This window comes from Rhea americana, unplaced genomic scaffold, assembly GCF_003343005.1.
Source record: "Rhea americana isolate MKP2758 unplaced genomic scaffold, rheAme1 scaffold_94, whole genome shotgun sequence".
Classification (NCBI taxonomy): Eukaryota; Metazoa; Chordata; class Aves; order Rheiformes; family Rheidae; genus Rhea; species Rhea americana.
The window spans coordinates 1659592-1676334 of record NW_028187133.1 but is presented as its reverse complement, the minus strand read 5'-3'; the positions used below and the strand labels follow the sequence as shown (position 1 = coordinate 1676334).

The 16743-nt window shown below is 36.4% G+C and overlaps 1 protein-coding gene across 1 annotated transcript in view; it reads left to right on the top strand.

Annotated features, from left to right (window-relative positions):
* The window catches only part of PRIM2 (DNA primase subunit 2), a 112534-nt gene that overhangs the window by 66828 nt on the left and 28963 nt on the right, over positions 1–16743 (top strand). Inside the window, exons 8-9 of the mRNA XM_085324895.1 lie at positions 2871–2943; positions 3993–4178. Coding sequence (XP_085181021.1) covers positions 2871–2943; positions 3993–4178 — 259 coding nt within the window. The remainder of the gene's footprint in view (positions 1–2870; positions 2944–3992; positions 4179–16743) is intronic.

Below are 16743 nucleotides of genomic sequence, written 5' to 3'. Positions count from 1 at the left end.
AGCTATGTTGTACTAAAGCATTTTCAAACAAACAGTAGCAGGCTATTTGGTAATATTTAATGACATGAAAAGGGAAGAAATTTACTCATAGAATAAAGGATACTCTATTTTAAAAGGTTCTCAAGATTGCCCTTATTTTTCTCTTTATTCCTAATGAAAATCTGTGGTGAAAGCAAACTGTTTTGATGAATCAAGGGATGTGGAGAATCTGTACTGTAGAAAATCAAAAGACCTGGCACATAACACTGCAAATCCAAAAGCTCTATTCTGTTGTACTCCTTGGAAAAGGAACCAGCTAGCAAAGGCCACCTGAGCAGTCCTGGCCTCTTTATGCCTGGCTCCAATATTTACCACGTATGCTGGATGGATAGAGCACACTCTTTCGGAGTGCTGCCTTTGAAAGCAGTTTGTGGACTTCAGTGCCTTGGTGAAAAGTGGCAGGTAACAAGCAATTTTCACTTTGCGAAGGTCATATGCTACTTTTTAATGTAAAAGTAAGGAAACGTGCATGAGAAACTCTTTGATTTGCTTATGATCAGAGCATTGGAGCTGTTCAGAATCTGAAAAGTATCACTTCTTCCTCCTATTTTCCCTTGGCATTTAGTTTTCTGTCCTTGCAGTAGGGTTTTTACCCTACTGTCTAGGCCTATAAGCAGGGTTCAGAGAGCATGCCCTCTTTTTAGAAGCAATGTCTGAAGTTTTGTTTTGTTCTCCTATTGTATGGGAAAACTTTTGGGTCCCCTCAGTGTTCTCTGCTTCCCTGACCAATCATTTCTACAGATGCTAAGAAGAAGCCGTTTGCTTTAGCTTAGTCCATTTTTTTCAGCACTAGTATGATTTCAACAAATAGCAAAGGGCACAAAGCAAATGATCTTACTACAGTAGTTTAAGAAGTTACCAGCACTCATCTTGGGATTCAATAACTGACTTGAATGGTCAAGACTTAAGCAACAGCTGTTTTCTRTTCTTTTATGTTTAGATTATAATATCTTTGGGACTGTGATGTTACATTTTGTTTGTAGTGTGACTAAAGTGGTGCTGATTCATTTCTACTAGGAAATTTGGATACTAATTTATTAGAATCAGTAGTAATGTTCAACTCAAATACTTTTATTTATCCTTCATGAAATGAAAAAAAAAATCTAACTACAGTAAGTTTGTCTAATATTCCAGTGTGTGCTAGAAATAAGAYTAACGAATCAGTGAAAGCATTTATAATAAAACAAATGATTTAYTCTGTGGTAAGATCAACTCTTAAACTATATGGTTTTCATGGTACAGTACTGTAATATGACAAAATAAGCAATAGCAACTGGTATCATTGCTATCATTGCATCATATTTAAGCTAAAGCTGTTTTTTTTTCCTGGAGTCATCGTATGCTTTCAGAGGATTTAAGAAGTAATCTTCAAGTTTCTTGCAAAATTCTGCTACCTCAGAGAAACTTTTTTCTTACCCAAACCTGGCAGCTTCACTAGGTTAAAACTGATTTTTAGACCAATGTGCTGTATCCAAAGTCTTTGGTTGCTTTACTGCCTGTTACACTGTTAACTCTTGAATTTTCTTATGTTGTGATTTGAACATTTGCCTCTTGAACAATGCTGACCTGCAGATCCTTAGCTCACGAAGTCTGTATGCCTGAAAGTGAAAATTGAGTACTAGATGGTTGTATCTAGTTTGAAGTGACGTGAGTAACAATGCATGACTGCCTCCCCTTTATTGTAGGGTTACCTGAACTTAGCTCAAACAGCATGTGCCACGTCCTGTTTTATGTTTACTAAACAACTTTTATCAGGAGGTTTGGGCTAGAGTAGTGGTGAATGATGTGGATTGAAAACTGGATGAACTGTCTGACTGAAAGGCTTGTGACAAGTGGCAGGCAGTCCTCGGAGAGGCTGTTCAGTAGTGGAGTAGCCCAGGGTTTGGTACTGGGACCAGTCCTGTTCAAGGTCTTCATTAATGATGTGGACAATGAGGCAGAGTTTGCAGCCCTCCTGGACTGTGGGGAGTGGTTGCTATGCTAGGTGGTTGTGCTGTGTTTTTCATAGGGATGTTGAGAAGCTGGAGGAATGGGCAGAGAGGAACCTACTGAAGTTCAGCAAAGGGAAATGCCAAGTCCTGCCCCTGGGGATGGGACTAATCCTGTGCACCAGGACTGGTTGAGGGCAGACCTGCTGGAGATCAGCTTTGTGGAGAAGAGTGTGGGGGTCTTGGGCAGAGACCAGGCTGTCCATGAGCTAGCAATATGCTCTGGTAGGGCAAGGAAGGCCAAGAGCCTCTGGGGCAGCCTTAGGCAGAGTGTTGCCAGCAGGTTGTAGGAGGTGCTCCTTGCCCTCAACTCAGCACTGAGTGAGGCCCAATCTGGAGTGCCTGGAGGCCCACCTGGGCCTGGAGTGTGTCCAGTGTCTAACCATAAGAAGAAAACTACTTTACTGTGAGGGTGGTTGAACACTGGAACATGTTGCCAGGAGCAGTTGTGAAGTGTCCATGCTTGGAGGTATTAAAAACCTGACTGGATGAGGCCCTGAGCAGTCTGGTGTAGGTGAGCCAGCTTTGAGCAGGGGCTTTGGACTAGATGATCAGCAAAGGTATCTTCTGACCCCAACTGTTCATGCGATTCTGTGATCCTAATTCAGAATGACTCCTTACTCCTCTTTGAGTAAAGGAAGGAAGGGATCCATTATCGTGTTGTCATTAATGTTAGTTTTATAAATCCAAATTACTTACCTGTCAAATACCATTTTCTTATTTTTACCAACATGTAAAATATGTGTAGCCCTTAAAATCTTCTTACATTTTTAAACTGTTGCAAATTTTCTTGAATGAAGTGGTGTATTTAAATGATGTTATACTGTTTGTTTTGTTTTTCAGCCATTCTTACGTTGGTCCAGATTACAGTGTACAAAAAAACACTGGGAAAATTTCTCTAGAACAGATTGATGCTGTAAGTCCTCTGTTTATTGCACTGTATTGTATACGTTTGTGTACATTTCATACATTTCAGTACATAGACAGCATAAAGCTTTTTTTTTTTTTTTTTTTTATGATTCAGTATTAGTTTTGTGACTGTTAAGAGCTGCTTGGATGAAATTGTGATAAAGATTAAAATGAACAAAATTATCAAAATGAATCTAATCAGGTTTAGAATGGAGCTATAATGAATTGCTTAATTTGCTGCTAAATTTTGTGTGTTTTCACGAATACCTAATGTAATTATAAACAAAGATTTTAACTTTTTTTTATTTAATCATTTTGCAACTATGGTGTTTAGTTATTKCTTTGCAATATTTATCTTTAGGATGTTTTCTGGACTTTTCAATTATAGAAGGGCTTTTTTTGAGCAGGGAAATAAAATTTTAAAACCACATCCATTATGCAGAGACAATTAAAAACAGATTTTGTGTTATCTAAAATTTAGAAATGGTGTGTTTTGTTAGTGTCTTAACTTATGGCAGTGTCCCTTTGAAGGTGAATTCTGTTGCTAAACTTACCTGTCAAAAATAAAACCCAGATACAAGTAAATTTGAATGATGGATGCTTTCTCTGAGATCTTGTATTACGAATAACAATACTCTTCATGGAGAAATTCTGCAAATCAATTGCAGTGGACTTTAMTCCTGCTTGTAGTTCCTCAGATGTGTTAAACACCCCGTCAAATCTATCTTGCTGTTCCAGAAGCTAAAATACAAAAGCAACAGCACTGCAATTGAACTATGGATATCTTTCCTGAGAGCAGTTAAAACTTCGTTACTTTGTAGCTGAGGAGATTATGGTATTATCATCTGTGTTACTCTCTCACAATACTATTGGATGGTTATTGGATTTGATGGCTTAAGGACGCACTTATCTTCAGTCCAAAGGATCTTTGCACATGCATTTATTTCTGTCCAGCCATTGGCATTTTCAGATGAAGCTAAGTAGTAAACAGAATAAGCATGTATTCTACAAGCAAAATGGACAGGATGTCTTCAACATACATTTTCCTCTTRACAGCTTTCCGTGAAATCATTTCCTCTTTGCATGCGCCAGTTGCACAAAGCCCTGCGTGAGAACCATCATCTCCGTCACGGAGGCCGTATGCAATATGGGCTGTTCTTAAAAGGCATAGGTTTAACTCTGGAACAGGCACTGGAATTTTGGAAGAAAGAATTTATTAGAGGAAAAGTGGATGCAGACAAGGTAATTCAAGAAATGAATGTTACCTAAATATATGAACATGAGGACATGTGTAATGTGTACTTTGTGGTATGTGTATGAGTAGTGCTTGTTAAAATAGATAATTATGCAAAAAGCACGCTAATATCTTTTTCCCTCCTTTTGGTTATGATTTTATTCATTTTGTTTGTCATTCTCCTGAAGTATGGGAACTCAAGTCATAAAACCAGAGGCTTTCTAGAGATGAGAACTAAAAAAAAAAAAAAAAAAAAGAAAAGCAATCTTTTACAAAGGCTTCAAGAAAGGACTTGAAGAAAGGTTAGTAACTGTAATTTTGCAGTTGGATACTAGTTAATTTCTAGCTGCATTCAGGAAAATGTAGCTTGTTTCAGTTGCAATTTCCTATATTTAAAGGATATTAAAAAAGTAAAAACRAGCTATCAGAAACTAATAAAATGTAAGTGTATATATACGTGTATGTATATATATACATGTATGTATGTATTATTTCTGTTTAAAAAGATTGTGAACAGGCCCAACTCTGCTTATGCCTTGATACAAGGACCTAGATGTATGCAAATGGATCAGTTCATGCACATGCCTTGGATCCTATTTTGAGTTACAGGTTTAAGAATATTTTTTTCCTGAAGCATCACTGTTTCATGTACTGCATAGGCATAGACAGGTCTCTAGAAATAAATTACAGTTTTATAGTTGATGAACTTGTATGACCCTGTCCTGATTTGCTGTGAAATTTAGAAAGCATTTTGTGAATGAAGCAAAGGATTGTAGCTATGGCATTTTTCACATAGAGGTCACTATTTCTACGTAATYTTCATATTCCTTCTAACTGTGAAGATATGTGCATGATACTTGGTAAAGACTTAAGTTAACTGACCTGGATTAGGTCGATACTGACAACAAGCAAAGAGGAAGGATTTGTTTTGCTATGAATGGTTACAATTTCAAGATTCATATTCTGTTTTAGTGGCAGTAACATTTGTATCAATTGTCAATCCTAAAACTTCTTGACACACAACTTCAATCTCAAACTCCAGCACTTYAATCTCAAACTCCAGCACTAGTGGTATGCTGGAGTGCATACCACAAGACTAAGCATAAACACAAGGAAAATGTACACCAAAAGGAATACTTGCTGTGCTCTAAATCACTGATACAGGCATACCCTATGAATCCATGATGAAAACACTGTAGAAAAGTTTTCAAGAAGCAATTTTGCCGTCAGACAGATACTTGCAAATGTATTGTAAATAAAGTGTGGAGCTATGTTTTCAATTATAAGTATGGCTCACAAAGAATGTACTGAAACTGGTAGAGATCTGCGTAGATTAAGTGATCGTGTAGTGTRTGCTCACAACAGACATGCAGAGTGCAAAGTAATATATGTTTTTATTTGAAGCACCCTAATTAAAATTACTCTGCAAATTGCTAGACTAAGAATGCCTAAGTAGTAAATGGTGGTTGTTCAGATGATAGGATCAACTGTCAAGTGGTGGTAAATGTGTTACTTATGAATGTTTATGCTTCATAACCTCAGTGTAATTTTAAGGTATGATTTGGTGAAACTATGTAGGAGAATGTTCTCACAGCTGTAATTTGAGTAACTCTATTCATATTAATTTTGGATCATTTTGTATGCTATAATTGCATGGCTGTATTAACTTTACAGAACATGTGTAAATTTAGTTTGTGATTTGGAGCAGTTTAAAAAGAAAGTGTAGAATCCTTTAATTACTTTAGGTATAGTAAAATCAATATGATCTGGAAATAAACTGCTGTTTCAAGGAGACCAGGACAGGCTCAGGGAATGGGTTGACAGAACTCTGAAATTCAACAAGGACAAACACCGAGTCCTACCCAAGAAGAGGAAGAGCCCCTTGCAACAGCGCAGCCTGGGGCCTGACTGCGTGGGCAGTAGTGCTGGGGATCTTAGCAGGGCCAAGCTGCTGAGCGTGAGCTGGCAGAGAAGCCAACAGCACCCTGCCCGTATTAACAGGAACGTGGCCAGCTGATGGAGGGAAGGGATTACTTCCAGTTACTCGGTGCTGGTCAGACCACATTTGGAATGCTGCATCCAGTTTTGAGGGTTCCCCCTCCATCCCAAATACAGGATACTGATAAGCTGGGGCAAGTTCAACAGAGAGCTACTAAGATGGTCAGGGTTCTGGAGCACTTGCCCCGCGAGGAGAGGCTAAGGGAGCTGGGCTTGTGCAGCCTGGGGAAGGGACGGCTTTGCTAACAGCAGCCCTCCAGTGCATCTAGGGAGRTTGCTAAGGGAGGTTATTAAGAAGGCAGAGCAGGGTCCTTACAGCAGTGCATGACAGGAGGACAAGAGACAGTAGGCATAAATTGAAGCAAGAGAAGTTCTGGACATAGTAAGAAAACTTTACTCTGAGGACAGGACAGCAGTGGAGGAGGTTGCCCAGAGAAGTGTAATCTTTATCCTTGAAGGCTTTCAAGACCCAACCGGAAGAAAGCTGAGTAAGATGGTCTGATCCCTTGACTGGCTATGCTTTGAGCAGGAGGTTAGATTGGATGACCTCTTGAGATCCCTTCCAACCTGAACTTTGCTGTGATTCTATCTGCCCCTGCATACAAGTAAAATTGATTTTTTTTTTTTTCCCGGAGGGCCAGCCACTAGAGGGAGACAAGAGCATAAGGAATAAACCAATATAGTACGTGGACGTAGATAAGAAGTGCTTATGCTGTGATGTTTTGTAAACAGGTTATAGTTCTGTACAACTATAATAGAAAAGCAAATAATATTTTTAAATGAAAATCAAAATAGATACTAGATAATCTGCTTAATAGTATTTTTAAGCATGCATGCCTCTCCTGAGTGTGATTTGTAATGAACAGAATGAGGTGATGTTCTTAAAACAACCACCACCACCTTGAATCCTCAGGAATATTTTCCTTATCAATCAGTTGAGTACGTTTCGTTTTGGTATTTTATTTCCTCATTTGTTTGAGATTTTTTTTTTTTTCATTTTTAACTTAACCCTTTTATTTTGGGTAATCGTGCCCACTACTTTGGGAACATGTTTTGATTCATATATCAGAAAGGATTCTTTATTTCATCATATCAAATTATAATTCTCTAATAGGGTATCATTTGCTGCTTTTGTCCTTGAATTATTTAAACTTCACAAATCTGCCAAAACCTAGAATGATGTGTTGAACTACAAGTCACATATTTGGCATCTAAAAGATATAAATATAATTGAAAATCCTCCATGTAGATTAAAATCTCATCTTTTTAGTTTACATTAGTACTGTAATTCAAACAGATGACTAAGCTTGAATTTTCCTGAGATATATAAAAGACTTTAGGAAAATGTTTGCTCTCACTTAGTGCTTGAAAAACGTAATAAAAATGCTGCATTTGTTACCTGTAAAATGTTGTCTCCATGAAATCTGTTGAAACTGGAACAGTACTTCATGGTAACAAAGTATTGATATTAGTTGAGCAAATTGTCCTTGCTTTCATAGGTTGTTGGGGGACTAGTTAGTCAAGTTTTTGATTAAATTATGTTGTTAGTTTAAACTCATCATAAAGTAAAATAGAATTTCTTTTCCCTTCCACCAGTGATTGCAAAAATTAGCTTCAGTAGAAGCATTTATCTGTGTTATTCTCTCACTATTTGCAAAAATAATATTATTTGGAAATTATTATTTCATACTCTAGTTGTAGTGAGAGAGAGCATGTGAATTTTAGAGTTTTGGGTGAATCATTTTTATTTTGTTTGGCAAAAATGACATACTAGTCATAACATTTATTGTGTTCAATGGCTGCACTTACCTAATATGTCTGAGCATAAGAAAAGTCAAAATACTTCTGATATGTTTCCACATGCTTCCAGTGCTTCCAAATGCACTTTCTTTGTATTCTACTTTGTATTCTACAATGAAAGTGGGCTTTTGAAGTTACTTTAATAACAGACTAAAGATAATTTGTCAGAAGAAACATGAAAATGCATTTTCATGCAAATATTGCCTTTATTTTGATTTCCAAGCTTAATATTGAGTTTGCATTAGCCTTTTCTAAATGCAAATTTAAAGGACGGCCCTCCCCCACCCCGTCCAGTAACAATAGTTAGAGGTTTTAAGACAAGTGGTCTGAATATCTTAAATGTGTAGGCTTGAAGTAAAAATGAATTTTTGAATTTCAATTCCAAAGATTAAAGAAAAGGGCTTTCAGATGTAGACTGTTCCTGCGCTCTTTTATGCTTCTGTTTCCCCTCTCCCTTCCTTTTAAGTGTAGCCTTCTGTGACATTCTTCTGAACACCTAGGTTTATGAAATCAGAATATTCTTGCAAAATTACGAGTAGACTATGGTGCATGTTGATATGGGCTGAACAATGTGTAGCAGTGATATGCTGAACACCAAGCTAAAACATGTCCATAATCCGAAATTTGTAGTCACGTTGTTTTCTAGCAATCAGCTTGAAGGTGGTGAATCAAATGATCTGTTCTGTTCTTGCAAGTTACCTAGTGTTTTTTTCTGCATATAAACTTAAGCCGGGAGATTGACAGATACATTTGTCAAATGGGATACTGTTATCACTGAAGGTGTGATACTAGTATGGAGAGATARGGTTGCAGAGATTAATTGGTTTGATTTCAGAGAGCTGAAAAGGATAAACTCCTAGGTTTGTTTTGTAATATAATAAACAGAGGAGGTGTGATGAGTGAATTTAGTCAAAATTTGGCTAGGTGTTTTAACTAGGTATGAGAATTGAAAGTGTGACTTGAAACCATAAATGCATAGATTGCAGCTTTTGCATCTGAATCCAGCTAAGTTAATACAGCTTTTTTGTTGACTGTCACTGGAAGATCATTTTTTTGTCTTTTCTTTTGGTTCTGATAGCTTGATAATAAGAAACAGTGAGGAGTTTAACTCAAGTAAATGAAAATCTTGAGAATGTGTACTGTGCACAGCTATGGTTTTTCATTCCATACAACCAATTAGAACACAACTCTTAGCCTGAAAATGAGGAATTTTTTGCAGACCTCTGTGACCTGGCCGTGGATTCTTGTCTAAGGAATCATAATGTCCTCCTTTATCTGGATGGAAGTAAGTTTGAATTACTATTAAGATTTGGTTATTTTTGGCAATAAGCATATCGTGAGGAATGTATGTTAAATCTATTTAAGCTTGTAGATTCTTGATATCATAATCTCACTTTGATTTGAAGCTGTATTGTATAGATGAGACTTTCTTGTCCCATAAGAGTTTGTTTCTGCATTCCAGGCTTCTGCTCCATTCTCTTGTGGAGTGCTTCAGCCTTGTCAAACACTTCAGTGAGCACCATCTGCAAATCTGTGGCATATTAGTCCATGTGGTTTGGTTTCTTCTGTTTGTTTTCTGTACCTATTGACCAAAACAGTAGGAAGAGGCCTGTGGTGGGTTCTAGAAAATGACTGAGCAAGCGTGCACACAGGGCTTGTGTTTGATTGTACCCTAAGTAGTATGAGCAAAATACTGATTGTATCAAGTGCTGCTGAGGATATCAGCAGTGGTTGTAAACACGTAGCTCTGGCTTGTAGCAGAAAGGAATTAGTTGTTACTTGTCAGTGTTACTTGTTTGGTGTTGCAGACATCATTCTGGAAAGGCTCCACAATACTAGCCTCAGCTAGGTAGAGCTAGGGATACCTGTTTTCCTCTATTTAATTAAGCATTAGGAGATCAAATCAAAATAATTTGAAGTTTTTTTTTTTTTTTTTTTTTTTTTTTTTAGGACTTGCATGTAGCAAGTGGCATAGAATTGCCTTTGTTGAAATGACATGCCCTGATGTGTTTATGGAGGTTACTGCATTCTTAAAGAACCTATGATTAATAATACAAATGTTGCAGAACAGTTGATACTGTTTCTAGTTTCCCGACAAATGAAAATCCTGACTTTGCTGCAAAGGGTTTTAGCGGTAATAATTTACATTGGTCAAAATACTCATGAAAGCACATGCAAGTTTGTAGGTATTGCTGCTCAGGTCTCTTTATTAGAGCACAAATATAGATGTGTGTTCTGTGGTTGTCTTGCTGTTGGTCCTTTCTATCTCTTCTCCCTCCCCCCCCCCCAAATTAGGCAACTAAGCGAAGCACATCTTCGCTGCAGTTGATAGAGAAGATGATGAAAAGTTAGAATTGAATGCAAGGTAGAGGTTTGTGCCCATATAGCTTCTCTGTGCTACATGATAGCAATCTCTTACAGCTTATTTCAGTAAAGCCCGTTGAAAGTGATCACTTTCACTGTTTCTTCCAACTACCGTGTATGTAAATAAATCCTTTCAGTAGCTGTTAATAGAATTAATGATATTTCCAAGATTAGCCACATTCATCTCTTTCTGATGGCAAATGTTGCATCAGTTCCCTCTACCACTTCTTGAGGTGGGACAGGAGAGGAATACAGTAACACTGGAAGTTGCAGATTTTATTCCTGTGTGTTAGAATTTTGTTCTGCCTGTTACATATTTGTGAACTCTGAAGGGAATAAAACCAAGCAGAAACCTTGCGTTTTTGGTTTGGAACCTTTTTGCTTGTAAGAATATATTTACACTAAAGTAATGTTGACTGACCCTGCAAACTTGAGGCCATTGCTGTTTTTTTGTTAAAGTTAAGGATACTAGAGAGAGTGAGTCTTTAGGACATAATTATGTAGACTTAAGAGTGATGTAGCTTTAATTATGCTCTGTAGCTAATGTAGATGCATACTAAACTCAATCATGTCTTCATGCATTTTCCTCTGAAACTTTCTTCCTCGAGTGTAAATTAGTAATCAGCATACTGGTACACCCTAAGGTTATATTAACTTACTGAATATAGACAAGAATCTGTTTGATTATTTGTCATTTTATACTTAAAAATATTTTTTTCATAAGATGGTATTTTTTGTGATAGAAACTGTTTTAAATAATCTTTATATTTAAAAAAGGTAATTTCTACATAACTGAGCATAATGATGAATTTATTAAAAAGAATAAATGGCAGAATTTCTTAAATGAAATGGTGCTAGAATAAAATACCCAAGATATATATGTATATGTTAATGTGTATTTTTGTTTCATGGCTGTTAATCAATACCATCACTGAAAATAATATACCAGGAAAGCATAAAACTTTTAGACTCTTACATAGTTGGAGGTTACTGTGTTGGGTACACAAATCTTGGGAATCACAGAAATAAGCTCTGTGATAGGAAGGTGTACTCTTTCATTCTAAATGCATTCCTTGTTCAGTTGCTACAAGACTTCTCAATTTTGTTATTTTAAAGCTGAAGTTCCCTTACTTCTGGTCAGGCCAAAGCTATCAAAACATTTTCTATGGTTATTCACCTTAAAGTACTTTAGTTTTCCATTTTTTTAAACTTGTTAAAAATGTTTGTACTTTTTATATTTAGTTTTCATCATTCGACTTGCATTATAAATGAAAACCGGAGACTTTTTCAGCCTATGGCATTTCTTAGGGGCAGAGAAGTGGTCTAAGTCCCATAATCTTCTCTATCCCAGGTCATTAATTGTAGTTTTAGTGCAACTTGAGGGTTTTTAACTGTACTGGCTACCATAAAAAGTTAAGGGGATTTGTTTTCGTAGTAGTTGTATCTTAGGCACCAAGATCTGTGTTTAGTGGTAAGATTTGTGCAGCGGCAAGAATGAAAGCAATAAATATTCTCAGTGCTAAAACTAATGTAGGTCAGAATTTAGTCTCTTACAACATGTTTTATTTCCAGCAAAAGCACAGTTTTCCCACAGTTCTTTCCATATATACTCATTTTTTAAAAATTTTTTAAACTRTATGTATAAAAATGTCTGTTAAAACCACACCTTTAGTTTTCTGAGATTCCTTTTTTGTACTCTTGAACCACTTCTCAACCACTCTATTATCACTGTAGAAAGACTGTTCTTGTAAGAGATTTGCTTTATTAGCCGTCACAGTAGCGGCAAGCTATTAAGTCAGTGACATTTTAAGAAAAGTAATGGAAAAGCTTGTCTGTGAGGGTACCCAATTTCTGAATTTAGTGATTGTGAAGCAGGTGAGTATCACTGACTACGGTCTTCAGACTGCTCTCTTGAATACCTTCCTAACAATACAGCTCTGTCATTATAGTCATTTGCAGAAAAATACTTTCTTTACTTTCTCCCCCCAGCAGTATATTCAAGCTCTTTGAATACTAACTCCAAGTTCTAAGGCAGAGATTAACTGTTTTCAAGCTACAGTTCCATAAATCCATATATCTTGATTGCCTTGAAGAATGAACTGAAAGACATAGATGGTCTTTCAGTTTGTGCTCCTACCCTTTCTGAATAGAAAAATACTGGCTTTGGAAAATTTGACAGCTCAAGATTTACTAATCTTGATAGAATTCTTGTAAAGAATACTAAAATAAACGTAGTGAAATGTGCTTTCAGAATTATTTTATTGAATGTTCAGATTTGCTGTAATCATATAAACTGAGTTCAAAAAACCCTAAAATCTTGTGTACTTTGTCTTCTTTTTTTTTGAAAAGTCTAGTTAATTGTTTAACATCACATGACTGTCATATTCCATATGCCTATATTCAGCCAGCAAATTGTGGCTATGTTTCATATTCAGTCATCTAGAAAAGCAGCGTATTGTATCAAATGTGCAATCTGCTGATATACCAAATAGGCTGCGGAGTAAATAAAGTATTTTTGCTTTCAGAATTGATTGAACATTCTGCTGCATGTCTTGATATATTGAATCTCATGAATAGAGACAAGATAGCTCTTAACTTATTCATGCTATGCATAATTTATGTTTCAGAAATTTAATATATTGATCTGGGAAAGCTAAATTACTGTGATATATTTTAAGTATTTTAACACTAGAGAAGTTGCAATTTCTTTGAAAAGTTGCGTACTGATTTTTCTATAGAAACTTACAATATTATTTAGCTGTGAAACTGAATTCAATGCATTATATGGTATGTTCTGAACTTTTCCCTGTGTTTCTTAAGTCCACTTATACAGAAAGAACAGCAAAATCTTTTCCTCAAACACATTCTTTTCCCCTGCAGTACATGGGGGAGCAGAAGTTAGTGGTCTTTATGCCATGAAAAAGAACTCTACAATATGGTTTCCTCCTAAAGGAACAGAAAGGACTGACAGTTGTTCTGCTTGTCCTGTATAAAACTTAGAGTACATAGATAACACAAATGTCCAGAGGCAAGTCAGATTATTTGAACATCTTACTCCTTCCCTTCAGGATTTTACCTTCTATAGATGTCAGAAAATCACCTTGGATGACTTACAAAGCAAGTTAGGTTACTGAAATTTCAAACTTTTTCCTCCTGCTTCCAGGAGTGGGATATTACTGACATTGTGCTACACCTTCTTAAAGGTGTTGGGATTGTGTACGTGAGAACTGAAATAATAACTGAAGCTCTGAGGAAATAATTTTATTTGAAAAGAAAAACTTTTTTTAGATTAATTAAAGTAGTTGTGCTCAGTCTTTTTTGCATTTTGTTACCAGAGTTATTTCCCTGAAATTGTGTTTTTTCTGTTTTTACACCTATGAAGTTGCAACAGCAAAAATAGTGTTCATTTCTCCTGAAACAGTTCAGAGCAGTCTGGCAATAGAGCTTCTTTATTTTTCTGTTTGCATTTTCTGGGCAATTGAGTCATCTTTTAGTAAGTGATGGATTAGCTAGTCTTGTGTTTTAGAACAATCTTTTCTTCTGTTATTGAATGGAGAAAGATGTTTGTCGTACTTGAGGTCTGTAGAGTTCAAGTGTTATACACTGTCTGTATTAGATATAATATAATAAAATGGCCTTGTGTGTAAGCAGTCATGCTTATTATGACAGCGAGGGCTGATATTGGTGGTTTTCAGCACTTCAGTTTCCTTTGGTGGCTATCTTAAGAGTCTTATGACTTAAGAATCCAATGAACAAGAAATAAAAAAGCAAATCAGAGACATAAGTGAACACAGGCTATAATTAGTAAGATGAAGATGTAGCAAGAAGACAGAAAACCACATTTTAAAGTTAGAACTGATTTCCAACTGTTTCTTTGTCTGGGATACAAAATTATTTCTGATATAGAAGTAGCTGATCTTGGTGTCTGTCAGAGGAGAGAGAATGTCACTGTGAACCATCAAGATCCTGAGTCCTTTGCCAGGAGTATGATATTGACGCTGGGGGACCCCCCCTTTCCATCACCCTGTACCACCTTTATCTAGGATCTTCTTTGGGTTATTTTTATATGTTTGCTAACAGGCTCTGCACCTTGCTCTTTACCTGTTGGTCTGYAATTCTACAACGCATTCATGTTTGCTGTAGTGAATTTAAAGGAAGTTGCATATTTTTTATTTCTTTTTATCCTTAAAACAATCTTTACTCTATTTCCAGGGTTGTACTCCTGATGACCAGTAATTGATAACTAGTGAGTTGTTTATAGCCTGAGGCCTCCCATATCATCCTGTATTTCTATTTTCAAGGCCTCTGCTGTCACCTTCATACTGCATTTTTATTCTAGCATCATACATCTATGTTCTCTATGTGCTCTATGTTCATTCAACGTAGAGTAAATACTTACTATCTACTCCAGTTATCTACTGGTAGATATCTACTATCTACTAGTTACAGCACTAAGGGCAGTAGTCCTTTTACAGCCTACACCTGTGCAAAGCTAAGCTAAAACATAGTAGATAATAGTTGCCTAGTTGTTAGGTAATTAGTGTTGCAACTAAATAAGATAATTCCAGACAGGCCAGACCAAGTCCAGGTCATGCCTGACAAATCCCGAGGCCCGGGTCTCTAGCTTAACGCAAAGTCTGTTACAAGCAATTGCACTCATATTGTAGTAAATATGGAGTTTCCTTTTCTTTCATCCACCTCTACAGGTGTTCAGAGCCAGAATTAATGAATTTACCTGTGCTGAGAAAGACAGTAACCATCTCTCACTGCTACAAATGAATACCATTTTTCCTGAGAGAATGAGAGGTCCAGCTTACTGCATGAGTATTTGTATGACAGATGCAAATGTCATTGACCGGCCCATTCTCATCTTATACAAGGGATATATAAGTCTCGTTTCCCTGAATAGCTCCAGGATCTTCAGAGAAAGGCATTTCGAATTTGTCTTGTACTGCTAACGAAAAAATCTTTTACGATATAGTCAAGAGTTTTATGCTGCTTTCTGTCCTGTTGTTCATTGATGCCATCRTTCTTGAACCAAACTTTGCTGTTTGGAGGGCTCCTATACCTAGTTTGCTCTATGTTCAAAAGGGCTAGCAATAAATATCAAATTGCCATATACATTTTTTGTTTTAATGCCTTGCTTTCTTCATTTTATGACTACATCAGAAAAATGTCTACATGTTTCGAGAACAGACACAGGGAAGCATTTATCAGTCAGCCTACTTATAGTTTTATTTTAAGAATTATCATGTACTTTTTTCCCAGATATTTTAATTTTCTGGATAAAATTTATTTATTTTTATTCTCTGCACATACTGAGGACTTGCTGTGTCTTGGGGTATTATGTGAGTAAACATCTTCTACTTTTGTTCTGTCATTATGACCTTGTCCAAGGAGTTTAACCATAACTCAGTAACTGCCCAGTATTGTGTTTTCATAACTTCATATCTTGGATTGTTTGATGAAAGGATTTTCTACAGCAGAAGGCACTTGAAGTTTTGCTGTCATTTCTGCAAATTCGATGTTTCAAACTTTTGAGCTTACTGTATCTGATATCACAGAGTTAAAAATTGAATCTTTTGGAGTTTACTGTATCTGATATTAGAGTTGACCGGGTTAGTTACAGATTTCTAATGAATGAGAATTTCTTTGCTGGTGAACTGATACCGCTTGATCATAACACTGATTTACCACTTGATTTCATAGTCGAAGATGATGACTTTTTTTTTATAATAAACTTGCTTCTTGCTTGTCTTTTAGTCACTTAATGCTAAATTTGGCTTCAGATAACTTTCTAATCAGCCTATGGGTTGTTATTCTCCAGTGTATAAAGTACTATTTTCTATCATAGCTACACCACAATAATGCTTACAAAGGAATGCAGTAAATTAATGAAATAATTCAATATCTAATAACTGTTAGGCTGAGGTGCTAACTCAAATGAGCTCCCCATGCAAGGTATGTAGTTTATAAAGGAACAAAGTTTCTGAGCTTTAGATGGTCCCAAATGTGTGCAAAACCTTCCAGTCTCTGCCTTGAAAGTTGCATGCTTGGTGAATACCAGGTATTCACCCAGATGTGAAATATGAACTATTTAGTGAGCATATGATGGCTTCCACTGGGTTGGGAGTGGAATTGGCATTTGGAAATACTGCATAAATGGTGAATTTCACCTGTTGCAAAGCACTTGCAGTGAACTGTTGCAATGAACTCTCGCAGATGTGCCAAGCGGAAGAATGATATTAGATAGTGACTCAGATGTCTTGGATTCATTCCAATAACCTTGCAGAGATCTTTGAAATTGGGAACACGTTAGTGCAGGTGAATTGTATCCTGCATCACCATCACCAGCAGTTGTTTTCTTCAAGAGCAGATGAACGTGCGTGGGTGTTTTTTTGTTTTTTTTTG